The sequence below is a fragment of the Chinchilla lanigera genome, unplaced genomic scaffold, assembly GCF_000276665.1.
Source record: "Chinchilla lanigera isolate Chin_1 unplaced genomic scaffold, ChiLan1.0 scaffold00051, whole genome shotgun sequence".
Taxonomy (NCBI): domain Eukaryota; kingdom Metazoa; phylum Chordata; class Mammalia; order Rodentia; family Chinchillidae; genus Chinchilla; species Chinchilla lanigera.
The window spans coordinates 6,913,919-6,932,848 of record NW_004955452.1 but is presented as its reverse complement, the minus strand read 5'-3'; the positions used below and the strand labels follow the sequence as shown (position 1 = coordinate 6,932,848).

At 45.9% G+C, this 18,930-nt stretch overlaps 1 protein-coding gene across 1 annotated transcript in view; it reads right to left on the bottom strand.

Annotated features, from left to right (window-relative positions):
• Fam76a (family with sequence similarity 76, member A) overlaps window positions 1–620 on the bottom strand; it is a 30,816-nt gene extending 30,196 nt beyond the window's left edge. Inside the window, exon 1 of the mRNA XM_005394926.2 lies at window positions 112–620. Within this exon, the coding sequence (XP_005394983.1) occupies window positions 112–192 (81 nt within the window). The 5' untranslated portion in view covers window positions 193–620. The remainder of the gene's footprint in view (window positions 1–111) is intronic.
• Window positions 621–18,930: the final 18,310 nt, after the last annotated feature.

Below are 18,930 nucleotides of genomic sequence, written 5' to 3'. Positions count from 1 at the left end.
CGGGCCACACCCAAGCCGAGGGACCCTGGCCCGGGCGTCCCGGCAGAACCGGGAGTTCCGGGCCGCGCCTCCGGCGTCCCCAATTCCCGGCCGCCGCCCCAGCCCGCGCACCTTGCACAGCTGCTGCCCCTGAGACAGCGCCTCGAAGGGGAAGCGCTGGTGGCACTTGGTGCAGGCGTAGAGCGCCGCCATGTCTGGCCGGGGCCGCGATCACCGCCCGCCGGCCCGGCCTGCCGCTTTATCTGACAGTCTGAGAGACAACCTGGCGGTGGCAGCAGGCAGCAGGGTGCGGGAGGGCCTGGGCGGGCGCAGGCAGGCGCGGGCGGGCCGGAGCGAACTGAGGCGGGCGCGACGCGCTGGAGGCCCGATCACTGGTTCACTTTGATGTCGATCAAACGAAGAGAGGCAGAACAGCGCGCTTCCGACGACTCCGATTCGGACTGGGTTTAAGTACGCCACTCTGACGCACAAGGCGGCGATTATGTAAAGCGCAGTCACGCGGGGGCGCCGCCTGGAGCGAGACAGTCTCCAGACCCAGACCTCGGAAGCGCGCGGGTGCCTCCCACTTCGCTACGCGTTCCCGCCCTTGCTCCGCCCCTCCTGGGCGATGGGCGCAATCCCGCTTCTCGCGATACTTTGGCGGAGTTGTGATGTTTTGGTTTCCATGGAGCTTCTTTCTGGGAGCACGAGGAGCTGGATTGGGCGAAGGAGCGGCATTGTTGATCTAGAAGACACCACCACCGGAGTTTTCCTAGTGTGCTGAAGACCCTGCGAAAGAAACCTTCCGTCATCCGAGCAGGAGAGGCCCGTGCAGCCCTTGCACTCAAGGAAGAGCAGGAACTGAGAACAACTCGGAAGAGTGTCTGAGACCGGCCCCAGACCTCTTTTTTTCCGTGTTGCTCCCGCCAACCCAGCTTCTCAGGGACGAAACCACCTGGGGTTTCCTGAAAGGGCCTAGCCGAGAAAAGCAAGCTACACCCTCCTGGCACCTTTGCCTCTTTTGGGGCAGCCTGGCACTTGTAGAGGCTGGCCATGGAATGATAGACTTGTTTTTGAGATGTTGGTAACTCTTCCTACTGTGCTGACGTTTCCTGCCCTATAACTGCTCAAGGGCTTAGATTACTTTTGGCTCTGCCGATCGCCTGTACAGTACTAATTTTTTTTTTTAGACGGTGTCTTTCTGTGTAGTTCAAGCTGGCCTTGAGTTCACTATGTAGCCGAGGCTGGCATTGAACTCGTAGTGATCCTCCTGCCTCAGCCTCCCTAGTGCTGAGATTACAGGCATGCACCACCACTCCGGGCCTGTACAGTACTAATTGCAGTTTTACCTCAGCGTGTGTTTTTCACAGTGGAGAGCACACTGATAGCTTCAAGTTACCTGCCCGCACACAGTGTAGTATCTTTGAAACACAATCCAGGTTCCTCTTCGTGAGTTTCCCCAAAAGATGTATATTAATTAAATGTGTAGGCACTGGAGTCAGAAAAGAAGATTCAAGAACCTGCTGTGGTGGTGCACGCCTGAAATCCCAGCATTGGGGAGGCTGAGGCAGGAGGATCACTGTGAGTTCAAGGCCAGACTGGGCTACATAGTAACTTTAAGTCCAGCCTGAACTACACAGTGAGACCCTGTCTCAAAAAACTTAAATGAATAAATAAATAAATAGAAAATGTTCAAAAACACTGTTGCACATCTACAGGCTGTGTGACCTTGGGCCTATAACTGGATTCAGATCCTCATTTTCCACAATTGTAGAGCTATACAGTTGTACAGGGATTGCAGGGAGATCATGAGATCAGAAACAGTACTTGGGGGAGAGTAGTGAGAAATTACTGCCTGATTTTAAATCCTAGTTCTACCATTGTATAAATTTGGGCATATTAAAACAAAACAAAACCAGACCTGGTGCCATACTCTTAATCCAGCTACAAGGGAGACTGAGTCAGGAGACTGGCAAGTTAGAGGTCAGCCTAGGAAACATGGCAAGACACTGTTTCAAAACAAACAGGAAACAACACAGGGAACTTGGCATACTAATAAATGTTAGTTACCAAAAGAAGAAATTGCATTTCTTCTAGGGAGCTGCTGGTGCCCTGGGTCGTGTAAACAGCCTCCTTCCAGTTCTGATCTCCACTGTACACCTGTTTTACAGTTACCTACTGTACTTCAGCTGACCATGGCATTCATAATATGTCCTGATGGTGCTTACAGGGTCTGTATTGCCTTCAGCTACTACAGGGATAATTGGTCCATCCATTCAATAAACTTTTATCGAGTATTTACCTATACCAGGCTCTGCTTTAGGTACTGGGGGTGGGAAGGGTCCACAGTGGTGTATAAACAGCCATGAGGCCAGTGCAATGGCATATGTCTGTAATCCCAGCTCTTTGGGAGGCTGAGGTAAGAGAATCATGAATTTGAGCCGAGCCTGAGCAATTTACCAACTTGAGATCCTATCTGAAAAAAATAAAGACAAAAAACAGGGCTGTGAGAAGGCCTTTAAGTTCAGTCCTCAAAACAAAACAAGACAAAACACAACACAAAAACCAGGCATGATCTCCATCCTTGTGAAGCCAACAGTCTCGTAGCAAAGACAGCCAAAATGCAAGGACTGGAATCAAAAGACGTGCTTCAGGATACAGAACATATCAGGATAGGGGAGAAGGTAGGAGGAGTCACTTAGGTAGGAAGGTCAGGGAAAAACTTTCTGAGGAGGTGCCAAGATGTGAAGGTCAAGAAGAATTTAGCCATGTGACTTAGCCAAGAATGTTCTGGGTGGAGGGAAAGGGGAGGACTTTGAGGTGGAACAGATCTTGGCATGGTCAAGAAACAGAGAAACTAGTATAGCTGGGGCTTAGTGTAAGGGCAAAGTTACTTTGCTCATTGCTGAGACAAAATACCTGACAAAGTTAAAGAGGAAGAGGTTTATTCGGCTCGCAGTTCGTAGAGGTTTCAGTCCTATGTGGGCTGGCTGTAAGGCAGAGGGGCATCACAGCAGAGAAACATTCATGGTAGGCAGAAGGTACCAAAGCAACAAGGGACTTTAACAGCATCTTCCTGCTCCTTTTATCTTATCCAGACTACTCACACCCTTAATCCTAGTGGCCTTGAACTTAGCATTGCACCATGAATCAATTCCAGCATCACATGCTCTAGATTCAGCCACCTCTGAAAAAGCCCCACCTATGACCATGTGAGGCTTTGGGGAGACATCTAGATGCAAACTATAACATTCTGCCCATGGCCTCCCAAAGACACATGCATCCCTTTAGTGGAAAAAAGCATTTAGTCCATCTCTTGAGAGTTGCCAAAGTACTAACAGTTTCAGCATTGCTGAAAGTCCAAGTGCAAAGTCTCCTCTGAGATTTAAGGCAAAGTCTTAGCTGCAAACCCCTGTACAAATGAAAAGAAAGTTAAACGCTTTCAGCATTCACTGGCACAAGATAGACATTTCCATTCCAAAAGTTATAAACAGTTGGATGCAAAGGGTTGGGGTCAAAGCAAGTCCAAAATCCAGCAGGGCAAACGTTAAGTCCTGTAGTTTCAGGTGTAGCATCCCCAACGATCTGTGTGGTACACTGTGAATGCCAAAGAGTTTGGGTGGCTGTGCCCCATAGCACTGTCAGTGGTTGTAGCTCCCATGGCTTCTCTCTTGGGCCTCCTATGCCCCTTCCTTGCAATTTTTCTCAGATAATCCACATTTCTGGCTTCTCCAAACTCCTCGGGTTTCCACTGCACCTTAGGCTTCACATTCATGGATTCACACATTGGCTCCTCAAGCACACACTGCCTGGCCTCTCAGGCCTTCATCTGAAATCTGGATGGAAGCCTTCCTGACCCTACCACTCTTACATTCTGCATCTCAAACAAACACCACATGGATGATGCCAAGGTCTGCTGCCAGCTGGAGCAGTAGCCAGTCTTCCCTCTTTCTTGGGTATAGAGTTCGAGGGCCTATGAATCCAATCCCAAAGAACAACTTCCTTAGGCTGCCACCATTCTGAAATGGGGTGCTCTGGGGCTCTTGAAGCAAAGTCTTTACTTCAATTTTGAGGCTGCAAAGGGTGAAGTCGTGATGCTTCTTGTGATGCCATCTTTTCTGTTCTTCTGTTTCTTCTCAGCAATCAAGAGCTCCTCTGCTCTATCTTTGCAGTTGACAGCTTTATTGGAGCTTTTTTTCCTGCCAAACTCACAATGTTTTAAATCACCCTGTTGGGCTCTTGCTGTTTATTCTCAACATAAATCTTGCTAAAAACCCCCAAGAGTAGCCATGCCACTGTCTGTTTGGTTTGTATCTAGATGTTCCCCCAAAGGCTCATGCAGTCATTTTTTTTAGTACCAGGAATCGAACTCAGGACCTTGCCAGGCAGGTGTGCCTCATGCAGTCATGGGGGCAACTTTCTAGAGTTTGTGACTGATTTATGGTCCAGTGTTAGGATTAAGAATGTGAGTGCTGCACCCCCCCCCCAGTTGGGTAGTCTACATACAATATAAGGGACTGAAAGAGGCTTGCTTGTTTGTCTGTCTGTCTGTGTGTCTCTCTTTCTCCTTCTCCCTCCCTCCCTCCCTTTCTTCCTTCTCTTGTTGCTTTTGCTGTTTTCTGACACCATGAATGGTTGCCCCTCTGCCAAGTGCAGCCCTGCCTTGGAGCCAGCTGATTATGGACTGAAACCTCGGCAAACTATGAGCTAAATAAACTTTTCCCCCCTTTAACTCAGGCATTTTGCCTGAGAAATGTGACTAAGACACCACCTCAACATTAGAGTGCCTTGAAATTTCTTCTGCAAGATTAATTAGTCTGCTGCCCTTAATCTCAGTCTCAGGCAAAGTCTCTGGACACAAGCAAAATACAGACAAACCTCCCAAGGTATAACATACATTGTCCAGAGTCCAACAGCCAGTGCAATCCTCCTTCCCAGGAGAAACCTCCCAAGCCTGGTCTTTATCAGCAAAATTTTTATCAGCATTCTGGTCTTCTGAACTCTGACCAGAATCTTCCATCAAGCACAGCCTCAGGCAAACAGGTGTCTGTACTTTTTCAGCTGGCATCTCTAAACCTTTCCTAACTCTTCCCCTCCCCACAAGCCAACTCCAAAGGCTCCTAAACCACATGGTCAGGCACAGTCACAGCAACAGCCCCACTTCTCTGGTACCAAACTCTGTGTCAGCTACTTTTCCTGTTGCTGAGACAAAACACCCAACACCCAAAGTTAAAGGGGAAAAAGTTTATTTGGCTCATAGCTTGTAAAGGTTTCAGTCCACAATCAGCGGGCTCCAAGGCAGGGTGACATGGCAGACAGACCCCGAAGAAGAGAAACATTCATGGTGGGCAGAAGGTAGCAAAGCAACAAAGGGCCTTAACAATGTCTCTCTGCTCCTTTTGCCTTATTCAGACTACTCACACCCTTAATCCTAGTGCAGCCTAGCATTGCACCATGAATCAATTCCAGCATCACAAGCTCTATATCCAACTTCCTTTGAAAAAGCCCCACCTATGACCACATGAGGCTTTAGGGGGACATCTAGGCACAAGCCACAACAGAGAGCAAGTGAAAATATCAGCAGGGAGACAGAGCCCATTAGGTAGAGACTGTAGACCCCGTTATGAATATAGATGTTTGAAAGAACAACGTGAAAAATGCAATGGGAAGGAAGCCATTGACAGTCTTAAGCAGGCAAGTAACATACCTGAATTTGTGTTTTTAAAAGATTTGTCTGGCTGCTAGGAGGAGAATGGACCGCAGAGGGGTCACGCAAGAGGCTGCTGGAGCCACTTTGGTGAGAGGTGGTGGTTAAAAGTCTGCAGCAGGGAGAAGCGCATAGTTTCAAGATAGAGTTTGGGGCGGGATCAGCAGAAAAAGGATGGCCCCAATTTGGATGAGAGAAAGGAAGAAAGGGTCAGCAGGCTCAGCTGTGTGTATGGCGACATTTTCAGCAGAAGGAAAGACTAGAAGCACAGGTTCCAGAGAAAAACCTAAAGCTGTACTTGACATGTTAAGTTCTAGACAGCTCTGGGACATCCAAAGGGAAAAATCACTCAGGCAACAGGCACGGTTCTACATAGCTCATAGAGGAGAGGTCTGGGACAGGACAGATTTTTGTGTTTGTTTGTTTGTTTTATGAGAATTTGTGAGAATCTTTTGATTTTTAAGAAATGGGAGGTAGGCCAAGTGTGGTGGTACACACCTGTAATCTCAGCATTTGGGAGGCTGAGGCAAGAGGATCTACACCAGTTCAGAGTCAGCCAGGGCTACATAGTGAGTTTAAAGCCACCCTGGGCTACACAGAGAAACCCTGTCTCAAAAAAAAAGGAAAAGAAAAAAGAGGTAGGCATAGTAGCTGTTATGGTTGATACATTGTGTCAACTTGGGGAGTGTAGAGGTTTGGCCAAGTGACTCAGCAGTACTGCATTTTAGGGTTAAAAAAAAAAATGCCCTTACCCTTCTGAGATGTTGTTTATTATGTCCATTTAAAAAGTTTAAAAGGTTAACTATATGATGCAGCAGGGAGCCAGGGTGTTTATATTCATCTGGAGCCTATACAAGAAAAAGGCATACAGAAGGGGTGGGTGTAGAGGACCACCCCCAGCCCCCCAGAGCAGATAGGCTGCATAAAAAAACAAATTAAAAAAAGACTGGCGTTGGTTCTTCTGAAGAGCTCCAGTGTTCACCTTCAGATGGTCATTTCCTGGCTTCTGGTGCAGATTGTTTAGCTTCTGCCTGAGAGTCTTCAGCCTCCTGGTGTAGGCTCTCTGGCCTTCATGGTAGATTCTTCTCTCACAGACCCATCAGCCTCCTGATAGGGACTTGGACAGACACTGCAGTGAGCTGCAGGCCTGGTGCTGGGCTCTTCAATCTCCAGCATGCAGACACCCTCTGCACACTTCCTCATCCAACTCTGTGGCTGACCATTGTAAGCCGAACTTGTAATTTCTTTTTTTTGTTGTAATTTCTTCCCCCCCCCCCCCCCCGTACCAGGAATCGAACCCATGACCTTGCGCTTGCCAGGCAGGCACTGTGCTGCTGAGACGCTGAGCTAAATCCCCAGCCCTGTAATTTCTTTTTTGTTTGTTTGTTTGTTTGTTTGTTTTTCTTCCGGTACCAGGAATCAAACTCACAACCTTGCACTTGCCAGGCAGGCCAGCCTCTCAATTTGTAATTTCTTATACATTTATATATCGTGTGTTACATTTGTTTCTCTAGTAAACCCTGACTGATACAGTAGCTCACACCTGTAATCCCAGCGCTGTGAGAAGCTGAGCCAGAAGGATTTCAAATTTGAGGCCAGCCCCAGAAAATAACTTCGTCTTTGGAGGGTGAGGCAGGAGTTCCAGGTCAGCCTGGGCTCCCTAAGGAAGTTCAAAGCAGCCTGCACTATATAGTGAGACCCTGACTAAAAAACAACAACAACCCAAAAAAAAAAAAAACCACACAAAAAACTTAGTGAGAAACTTTCTCTCAACAAACAAAACAATTAAACCAAAAAAGAGTACTCTGGGAAGCTGAGGCAGGAGGATCATAAGTTTGAGCCCAGCCTGAGCATCTAGTGATTTAGCAAGACCTTGTCTCAAAAAAATGAAAAAAGACTGGGGATATAGCTCAGTGGAAAGGCCTTGGGTTCCATCCTCAGTACAATATACATACAAAAAAAAAAAAAAAAAGGAAAGAAAGGAAGGGAAACTGGGTCTGGTGGAGCATGCCTGTCATCTCAGCACTTGGGAGGTTGAGGTAGGGAGATTGCTGTAAGTTCATGTCCAAATTCTGCTATAAAGTGAGTTTAAGGTTAGCCTGAACTGCATAGTGAGACCCTGTCTCAAAAAAACAAAAAGAAAAGAAAAAAGAAGGGACAGGGAGGGAGGGAAAGAAAGACCTACTGTGTTGCCCAGGCTGGCCTCAAACTGTTGGGCTTCATGAATCCTACTGCCTCAGCCTCCTGCGAAGCTGTGACCACAGTGCTTGCCCCTACATCCAGCAAAAGTAGTTTTGAGGATATTATCAGCACATGTGTGAAACTTAACTCCCTGAGACTAGATGATGTGACTCTGGAAGCTCAGAGAGAGAAAAGAGCAATGCCCTTCCTGAACAGGACAAACCCCTCCAAACAGGGAGAGGTGTTGTCACAGAGGAGAGGCCTAAGAGCAGCTGCGAACAAGGGAGCCGAGAGGAGAGAGTGGTTTGAGAGCCCAGGAGAAGAGCAGGTGACGCTGCTCAGCAAAGCCCTCAGCCACTCGGAAATTAAAGCAAGGACAGTGACTGATGCTTCCTGGACTGACCTGAACATAAACCTGGGTTTGCTAGTGTTGTCCTTCTTATCACGTTGTCCCCTGTGTGTGCAGCAGCAGCTGTTGGGCATGTCCCGGAGAGAGCACAAAGGAAAGATTTCCAGCCGTTATGTTCATGGTAGAAAAAGAAAAGTTTTAAAATAGGCAATAGGTGTCCACTGGCAGAATAACGGATGAATTGATCTTATCGTGTACAGGGAGGGCATCATGACACTTTGGGGGCAGCTTCACCTGGGTCACTTCTTTCAGAGTGGCGTTGCCTGCTTGCTTATTCAGTCTCCAGAAAATCTTCATGTGAAAAAGGACAGCAGAGGTCCAGAAGGGAGGCGGGGGTGTTGATAGAAATTATAACTTATTCTGCTGCAGACAAATTCTCTGTCCACAAGCTCAGCCATACAACTTTTATTTTTTTTATTTTTAATTAATTTATTCATTTTGTCTTTTTGAGACAGGGTCTCGCTATGCAGTTCAGGCTGGCCTTGAGCTCACTTTGTAGCCCAGGCTGGTCTCCAACTCACAACGATCCTCCTGCCTCAGCCTCCTGAGTGCTGGGATTATAAGCGTAAGCCACCATGCCTGGCTCATAAAACTTTAAAAAAAAAAATTAATTTCTATTTTATTTCTTCCGTTAACATGCACTGAACAGCTGATATCAGGCACAGCGCTGGGCCTAGAGGTAAAGCAACAAGTATGACCAAGACCCTGCTGTCATGGAGCTTCCATTCTAGAGGCAGAGAAGACAGGCGGCTTCAGAGAAAACAAATGCGTGTCACGGTGGCAGCCACTGCTGTGTTCAGACATAAAGCGAGGAAAGGGACTCGGGCTGATGGGAGAGGTTCTGTTTCAGGTAGAGTGGTCAGTGAGGACTTCCTTGAGCTAGTGGCACCTAAATGGAGTGAAGGCGTCAGTCATATGAGGATCCAGGGAGCAGTATTCCAGGGGGAGCAAACAGGAAGTGCAAAGGACCCGAGGCTGGAAGGGTATGTGGGGGTAGCCAGAGGACAGAATGGGAGAGTCTTAGCAGATAGAACAGAGAAGCAGCCTGAAGACAGATGGCCAGGGTAAATAGTTTGGTGCTGAGCTGGAGAGTCTTGCAACAATTCATACGTTAAAAAGGAACTCTTAAAAAAAAAAAAAAAAAAAAAATTTAACTAGGCCTTGTGTTGCACACCTATAATCCCAGCACTTGGGAGGCTGAGGCAGGAGGATTGCAGTGGGTTCGAGGCCAGCCTGGACTAAAAAGTGAGTTCAAGGCCAGCCTGAACTACATAATGAGACCCTGTCTCAAAAAACAAACTAACTTTTTTTTTTATCACTCTGGCTTTTGTATGGGAGACAAGGGAGAACAGATCGCTGGAAGCTACTGTGACTGGCTATAAAAGGCAGCCAGACTTGGGGGAAGTATTTTTCCATTTCTTTCACTGTAGTAAAAGGTATATGATTTTCCACTTTAATCATTTGGGGGTGGGGGTTTCCACTTTAATCATTGAGGGGCGGGGTTGAGACAGGGTCTCACTGTGCAGTTCAGACTGGCCTTGAGCTCACTCGGTAGCCCAGGCTGGTCTCAAACTCACAGCGATCCTCCTCCCTCAGCTTCCCAAGTGCTAGGATTACAGGCATATGCCACCACACCTGGCCTAAGCATTTTTAAGTGTACAATTCAGTGACATTAAATATATTTCACAATGTCATGCAGCCATCAACACTATTTCTAAAATGTTTTTGCCATCTCTATTTTACTCTACCCCCTTGGCAATCCTTACTCTACTCTCTGTCTCTATAAATTTGCTTATTCCAGATACCTCATGTAATGGTCATTATACCATATCTGTCCTTTGTGTCCCCTTGTTTCATGCAGTATAATGTTTTCAAGGTTTATTTGCATTGTAGAATGTGTCAGATCTTCATTCCTTTTAATGGCTGAATAATATTCCACCACACACATTTACCATATTTTCTTATCCATTCACCAGTTGGTCATTTGAATTGTTTCTACCTGTCTTAATCCATTTTGCACTGCTATGACAAAACACTGGAGACTGGATAATTTATAAAGAATGGAAACAATATTTCTCACTTTTTTACAGGCCAAGAAGTCCAAGATCAAGGCACCAGCAGATTTAGATTCTAGTGAGAGCTGCTCTCTGCTTCCAAGAGGCACCTTGATGCTACATCCTCTGGAGGAAAAGAACACTGTGTCCTCACACTACATAAGGCCAAAGGGCAAGAGGGTTGAGGCCTCTTTTGTAGAGGCCCTAATTCCATTCAAGAAGGAGGGCCCAGTGGTGGTACAGGCCTGTAATCCCAGCTTTCAGGAGGCTGAGGCAGGAGGATTGCAGTGAGTTTGAGGCCAGCCTGACTATATAGTGAGTTCAACACCAGCTGAACTACATAGGGAGACTGTGTCTAAAAAAAAAAAAAAAAAAAAAAGGAGAATTGTATGATAGTACAGGTGTGATAGTACATGCCTGGAATCTCAGCACTCTACGAAGCTGAGTCAGGAGGACTGCAAATTTGAACACTGCCTGGGCAATTTAGCAATTTAGTGAAAACTAGCCTCAAAATTAAAAAAAAGTAATAATAATTTTTAAAAATTTAAAAGATCTGGGTATGTAGCTCAGTGCAAAGGCCTTGAGCGGAGGCGTGGCCTAATACTCATCTAATTGCCTCTGAAAGGTCCCATGTCCATGGCTATTGCGAGTCATGCAGCTATAAACGTTGCTGTACAGATATGTTTGAGCCCCTGTCTTCAATTATTTTTGTTATTTAATTTTTTAGGGACAAGATCTTGCAACGACAAACAGAAACACTGAAATGACACCCAGGATTTGGAGGCAAATTTAATTGTGACGATGGGCATTGAACGGGATCCCTCCTAAAATAACAGGCCCTGATCCCTGGTGGTCTAGGGCCTATAAGGGATAAGCAAGCAGGAAGTACAGAGGCAGAATGGCTTGTCAACTAGGAATTGCTTTATACAGTGTGCATCACAGTGACTAGCCATTTCTAAGAGACCAGAAGCTACCAGAACTGGAACAGGAACTATTTCTGGGCAACTAGAAAACTAAAGTATACTGCGGGGGGAGGGGGTGTTGCAATCTCACTATGTTGCCCATGAACCCAAGAGTTCCTCCTGCTTCAGCCTCCCAAGTAGCTGGAAGTACAGGGGTGTGTCACTGCACCCAGGTTGCTTTCAATTTTGGGGGGTATGTACCTAAGAGTAAGTAAAATTGCTGAACCATATTGTGATTCTGTATTTTTCTTTTTGGTTGTTATTGTCTTTTTGAGACAGGATCTTGCTATGCATTTCAGGCTGGCCTTAAGCTCACTCTGTAGCCCAGGCTGGTCCCAAACTCACAACAGTCCTCCTCCTGGGCTGGGAATATAGCTCAGTGGCACAAGTTCCTGCCTGGCAAGCGCAAGGTCCCAAGTTTGATTCCCAGTAATGGAAAAAAAAAACAAAAACAAAACGAAAAAAAAAAAAGTCCTCCTGCCTCAGGCTCCAGAGTGCTGGGATTGCAGGCATGCGCTGCCACACTTGGCGTGAATCTGTATTTTTCTTTCTGAGGAACTGTCGGATTGTTTCCCACAGTGGTCACATCATTTTATACTCCCAATAGCAGCACAGAATGGTTCCAATTTCTCTGCTCCCATTGTTTGTTGTTGTTTCGTTTACAATAGCGTGAAGCGCCATGTCATTGTGGCTTCTATGTGCATTTCCTTAATGATGATGGCGGACACTATTGGCCATCAGCCTATCTCCTTGGAGAAACGTCTACTCAAACCTTCGCCCATTTTTTACAGCAGATTGTTTGGTTTTTGTTGTTGAGCTGTCGGAGTTCTGGATCTTAAACCTGTATCGTGTGTATGATTTGCAAATGTGCTCTCCCACTCTGTGGGTTGTGTTTCCATTCTCTTGGAGCACAAAAGGTTTTAATTTTGATAGAGTCCAATTTATTTAGTTATTTATTTCCTTTTGATGTCTGCGTTTTTTGGTGTCATCCTTAAGAAACCATTGCCAAACCCATGATCATGAAGAAGAGGTGAATTTTGAGCCTAGGATTTACATGGCTGGCTGAGTGCTTGGAGGTGATATGAGCAAAAGAAAGAAATCCGGGCTGCAGCCTAGGCTTTTGGCATATGCAGCTGGGAGAACAGTGACAGGATTTACGGAGATGGGACGAGTAGTGGAGAAGCTGATTTGGAAGAGAACCGTGAGGCTTCTGTTTTGGCCACGATAATGTTGAGATGATTGTGAGATGAGGAGCAGTGAGAGCTACAAGTCCGGGGTGCGGGGTAGCCGCCAGGACTGGAAGTACAACTTGGAAACCATGAGCTGTAGATGGAGTTAACAGCCCTAAGATCACCTGGGGAGCGAGCGAAGAGAGAGAAGAGTTCTGAATCGGAGCCGGAGCTCCAGACTCTAGGAGGTCAGCGACTGAGGCTGGCAGGGCCGAGGGGGGCGGTGGTAATCCAGCCAAAGAGACTGAGAAGGTATGGTCAGCGAGGAAGGAAGGAACTGGGAGAGCTTCAGGTCTCAGAAGCCAAGGGAAGAACGAAAGGGCTTCAAGAAAGACATGATTGGCTGTGTGAAAAGCTGTTTAGAGCTTTGGCAGGATAGATGTGTTTGATGACCTTGGCAAGAGTGGTTTCACTGGCTTGGCAGGAGGAAACGCCTGATTGGAATGGGTTTTAATTCTATTTTAATTATATTTAGATAGAAAGGGGGAGGGGAAAGAGCCAGAATGGGAAGTGTGGAAGGAGAGCCAGTGAGAAGGATTTAGAATGTTGCTACAGAGGAAAACAGAAAAATAGGGCAGTGGTTGAAGGAGGTTGGGAGGGTCAGTGGGAGGGTTGGCTTTTATGTTTTTATTTTTTTCCTTAGATGTGGGCTACTAAGGGGGAAGTTAATGATGCACAAGAAGGAGGAGAAAATTTGCAGGAACGAATTATCTGAGTAGGTGGGGGATGGGATCCAGTGCACAAGTGGGAAGGTTTTTTTATTGTTGTTGTCTTTTTTTTTTTTTTTTTGGTTTTTCTCTGGTACCGGGAACCGAACTCACGACCTTGCGCTTGCCAGGCAGGCGCTTTGCCGCTGAGCTAAATCCCCTTTTTGAGACAGGGTCTCGCTGTGCAGTTCAGGCCGGCCTTGAGCTCACTTTGTAGCCCAGGTTGGTCTTGAACTCGAAACAGTCCTCCTGCCTCAGCCTCCCAAGTGCTGGAATTACAGGCGTGCGTCACCACACCCGGCGTGAAGTTTGTCTTGAGCAGGACCAATAAGGGTAATATAGGGGCTCCTGCACATTCTTCAGGGATAGTGCCTAAGCTCTGGGAGATTCTTGAAGCAAAGGCAGGTGGGATGGAGGAGGGGAGGGATAGCTGTCCCTTGCTGCCTGTCTATACTGGCATCCTCTTTCCCATCTGGTGTCAAGTCATCTGGCTAGATGGTTTGCTGCCCCGTCTTCCTGATCTGCACCACAAGGCCTCTTCACGCCTGCCAGCAAGATGTGCGATACCTGCTCTGCTCGAGGCCATTGGAGAAAAAGCTCCACCATGCCCGGGGCGCACTCAAGCAAGAAGCGCTGGGCCCGGCAGCCATCCCTGCTTTTCTCCTGGACTCTGGTGGGTGTGGACCTCCCTGAGCCAGGCTACCAAGGTGCCCTTACACTGCAGGAATAAAGAAAATAAACAACCACTCAGTGGCTTGAACAAGACCAAAGTTTATTTTTTTTTTTTAGACAATGGTCTAAGGGCCGAGGTTTCAAGTCAGCAGGTGACCGTGCCGCAGGTAGCCATCCGGGCACCCACCTGCCCCACTGTCTGTGGGTGAGGCCGTCTTGTGGGCTCCTGGTGGAAGAAAAGTAGGAAGGCCTTAGACTTGGACTTCTCTCTCCTCATCCTAGCTGAACTCATTGAGTTCTCGGATTTTTGTTCTTTTTTTTTTTGTTTTTTCCAGGTACAGGGAATTGAACTCACGACCTTGCACTTGCCAGGCAGGCACTGTGCCACTGAGCTATATCCCCAGCCCCGAGTTCTCAGATTTTTGATGACCTTGAAATTTGTCTCCAGTCTGACCTCTTCCTTGCATTTGGTGTCGACTTTTGGATGTGGTGAAAAAGCCTCTTACACTTGGTATGTGAGATTCCCTTCTGCTCTGTCCTCCCTGTTTTGATTAGTGACAGTTCTGCTCTTCCAGTTTTTCAGGCCAAAAGGCTCGGTATTATTACTGACTGCTCTTTTTCACTCAGATAGCCAGTCTAGGCTCTCAGTAAGCGCTATTGGCTCTGTTATTACTAAAATATCAGGTGTCTCTTGCTAGTTGAACTCCTGCAGCCAAACTCAGAAACCAGAAAGGCAGATACAGTACAATTTATTTTGGTACCAGGAATCGAACTCAGGACCTTGCACTTGCCGCTGAGCTACATCCCTGGCCCACAGGACACTTTTTGAAATATTCTTTAAATTTCAGAGGAGTCTGCATATCACAAATTCCCCAAAAATAAAGAACACAGGAGTGCATCTGTTGCTAAGGGTGTGATGCTCATGACCAGCGTGTGTTGTAATCCCAGCCCCCAGCAGCCAAGGCAGGACTTGAATTCAAATTCAGCCTGGGCTGCAACTCCAGACCCTGTTTCAAAACACCAAAGGATGTGAAGCTTGGGGCTGATGTCATCAGATGAAGAGTCCTAGGGGAGTTGTTTCTAGGTTCTTGGTGTCTCAAATAAAGATTTGAACAGGAGAAGAGTAAGATTTATTAAAAGTTAAAGAAGTGACCAGGCACAGTGGCGCACACCTGTCATCCCAGCACTTGGGAGGCTGAGGCAGGAGGATCACTGCAAGTTTGAGACCAGCCTGGGCTACAAAGTGAACTCAAGGCCAGCCTGAACTGCATAGTGAGACCCTGTCTCAAAAAAGACAAAAAAAAAAAAAAAAAAAAAAAAAAAAAGAAGAAAGGAAAGAGTGAAAGGAACAAATATACACTCCCCAGAGTGGGAGCTGGTCAGTGAGAAGAGTTCATCCCCCAGAGGACAGGCACTGGGTCTCTTAATGGCCTTGGATTAGAGGAGGATCTATTATAACTGGGGATTGACAGGAGAGATTGCCCAGTGGGTGACCAGACTGCATCCACCTGTATGGAGGAGAAGCCTTTGACCATACAAGGTTTTAAGAGCAAGTGTTACAGTGTCCAAAGCCCACAGGGGGAGGGTGGGGTAAGGGGGGTTGGGGAATGGTGGAATCTTCAATACGCAAAGCAATGTGAACACAGGCCAGGGCCATACTTTTGGTTTTGCGGATGCCTGGGGGTGTTTAGGGGGATGGGATGACTTTTATTTGTTGGTTTCTTGATTTTTTTTTCTTTTTTTAAGACACGGTCTCTCTATGTAGTTCAGGCTCGTCTTGAACTCACTATGTAGCCCAGCCTGGCCTCAAACCTAAAGTGATCCTCCTCTCTCGGCCTCCCGAGTGCTGGGATCATAGGCCTGCACCACCATGCCCAGCTTGTTTCTTGATGTTTTGACATAGTCATCGTTACTCTGCCTGGCTTATTGACACTGTGTCCCTTGGCTTTCTATTATTTGCTTGTCCTTGTTGTACCTCCTACCTCACTGGCACAGCACAGCTTGTAAATCATAAGCAACCACTCCAGGATTAGCACAGTTCAGGCTCCAGGGGATGCTTCTAAAATCTCTTGCCCTGTGTCCTGGAAAAAGAGAAAGTGGACCATGTTGATTACCGTAAAGGGTTACAGATACTACAGACAAGTCCTGCTCTGGAGTCCGGGGAAGACGGAGAGGTAAAATCGCGTAGGTAAGAAACACAACAAATTAATTGCCAAATCCTTTCTGATAGCACGGATGGAATTAATTCTTACATAATAGAAGTAATCATTCCTGATAGCGTCCAGGGTCTATTTTCTTGCTTCTCTTCCAGCTCCAATTAGTTCTCCAAACTGGAGATATTCACGGATCACTTTGGCACTCACGACAGTCACACGGTAGCCGAGAGATGTTTTCCAGTTAAACAAGCCGTATTATTCATCTTTGTGTGCATAGATCCAGAAGCAACATGTGTGGAAGGTCGCACCAATTCTTTCTATTGGCATTTAGATGGATATTGAATATTAAAATGTCAGAAAATTTTATTTAAAAAAAATAATAAGATTTGAGAGCAGGGAATGATGGCACACACTTGTAATCCCAGCATTCTGTGAAGCTGAGACAGGAGGATTCCAAGTTTGAGCCCACTTGCCCAGTTTGGCAACTTAGTGTGAGACCCTATCTCAAAACTAAAATAAATAAATAAGTAGCGAGAGATGGAACTCACCTCTGAGTTCAATTCCCAGTACCAAAACAAAATTTTTTTTGAGGGGCTGGGCATGTAGCTCAGTGGTAGAGCATTGAGTTAGCATGTCTGATCTCTAGAACTGAGTTTGATCTCTAAAATTGGAAAAAAAAAAACAGAAAAAAAAAGAGATTTGCTTTTTTTTTGAGACAAGGTCTCATTATGCAGTTTAGGTTGCTCTTGATCTGACTATGTAGACCAGGCTGGCCTCAAACTTGTGCGGATCCTCCTGCTTCAGGCTCCTGAGTGCTGGGATTACAGGTGTGCGTCACCATGCCTGGCTTGATTAAATTTCTTAAAAAACAAAATATTTGAGTTGTTTTGTTGTTGTTACTGATATTGGGCCTCAGTTATGCCAAGCACGTGCTTTATCACTGAGCTACGCTGCTAGCCCAATAATTTTGATTTACAATGTTATGGTAAGGTGTCTGGTTTGCTTTATTTTCAATAATCTTAACTATTTTGCAGTAATTTTAGAAATATATATTTGACATCTTAATTTTTTATTTTTAGGTTTCTTTTTATTCAAATTTTTATCAATATATATTCAAATTTTGTACACTTTGAAAATAAATAATTATCCTTTTTCTTTTTTCTCTTTTGTGGTGGAGATTAAACCCAAGGTCTCCCCCTCATGTTCTATCCCTGAACTATACTCTCAGCCCCTTAGTGGTAATTCTTTAGGTCAGGGATTGGCAAACTTTTCTGTAGAGGACCAGAAAGTAAATATTTCAGGTTTTGCAGGTCATTGTGGTCTCCATGGCAACTTCCCTGCCACTCTAGGACAAAGGCGGCCATGAGGAGTACTTAAATGAATGAACGTGGCTCTGTTCCAATAAAACTTTATATACAAAAACAGCAACAGGTCTGATTTGGCCCCGGGCTACAGTTTGTCAGCAGCTGCGTTAGACTGTTACTGTCAAGAAAACACAAATTATTTGGAATTTTTTTATTATAATTACATCTTAGTGATCTTGCTGATACTATGTCAAGAAAAATACTTACTAGGTGTGAGTGCCCTACAGCCAAAGACTGCCAGAAACACATCTGTAGTTAAACAGTTGGATTCATTATTCATTGCCCTGAGGGAGAATATACACCACTGGGAATTGTAGGATATCTCAGAGGGTATCAGGAAAAACCTATTAGGATCTGGGCTTGGGTTGAGTGATTTGCTGAAAGGTCTAAAAACTGAGGGGTTGCTCTAGATTAGATGTCAGAAAGTAGGAACAATTCTCTGATTGGGGCTCTCAATAAATCTCAGCTATAGGGAGGAGAGACTCACAAGGGTGAAGTGTGTATAATTGGTGAGAAGTAGCGGTCACTTCTTTACCTTGTGTTTGCTATTTTGTGGGTAGCTCAGTGACCATGTTGTTGTCTGTGTTAGACAAAGTATGAAGTTGCTGAGTGTGGTGGCGCATGCCTGTAATCCCAGCACTTGGCCAGCCTGAACTACATAGTGAGACCCTGCCTCACAAATAACACAGTATGAAGTAGCCTGGCTTTATCTCCTTTTATCATGACCTCACCATAACTTTTTCTGAGACTGGTGTTCCTGAGGTCATTTGTGTTTCACAATGCGGCTGAGTTGCACATGCCAGGCCAGTCTTGCAGAGTTAGTGCTGTTAGTGTGTTCCGGGGGTGTCTCCCAGGTGGGTGATTGAGGACGTGAGTTCTTACTGTTCCTGAGGTAACGGTGCAAGCCATCTACGTGTGCTGAAGTTCAGATCTGCTGCCCACCAGCACTGCTTCTTCCTTTGGGGCAGAGGAAGCCCAGTTTATTCATAGAAAAGACGTCCAGAGCCAGGATTTACAGGCTTATTGTCTTTCAAACCTTTAGGAATTTTTTTTGTTTGTTTAGTGAGTTTCCTGGAAGGGAGAAAGGCTTGAATAACTTTTGTGTCTTGAGGCTGCAGTTGAGTATAATTTTATTTTATTGTATTTGTTTATTTTTTATGTTTTTTTTGGTCTCTTTGAGACAGGGTCTAGCTATGCAGTTCAGGGCCTTGAGCTCACTTTGTAGTCCAGGCTGATCTCGAACTCGAAACAATCCTCCTGCCTCAGCCTCCCGAGTGCTGGGATTACAGGCATGTGCCACCACTCCTGGCTAGTTGAGTATAATTTTAAAATCTTGATATTCTGGGTCTTTTTATTTTTTACTTAATTTTATTTATTTATTTATTTTTGTCTTTTTGAGACAGGGTCTCGCTGTGCAGTTCAAGCTGGCCTTGAGCTCACTTTGTAACCCAGGCTGGTCTCAAACTTGCAACAATCCTCCTGCCTCAGCCTCTTGAGTGTGTTTTTTGTT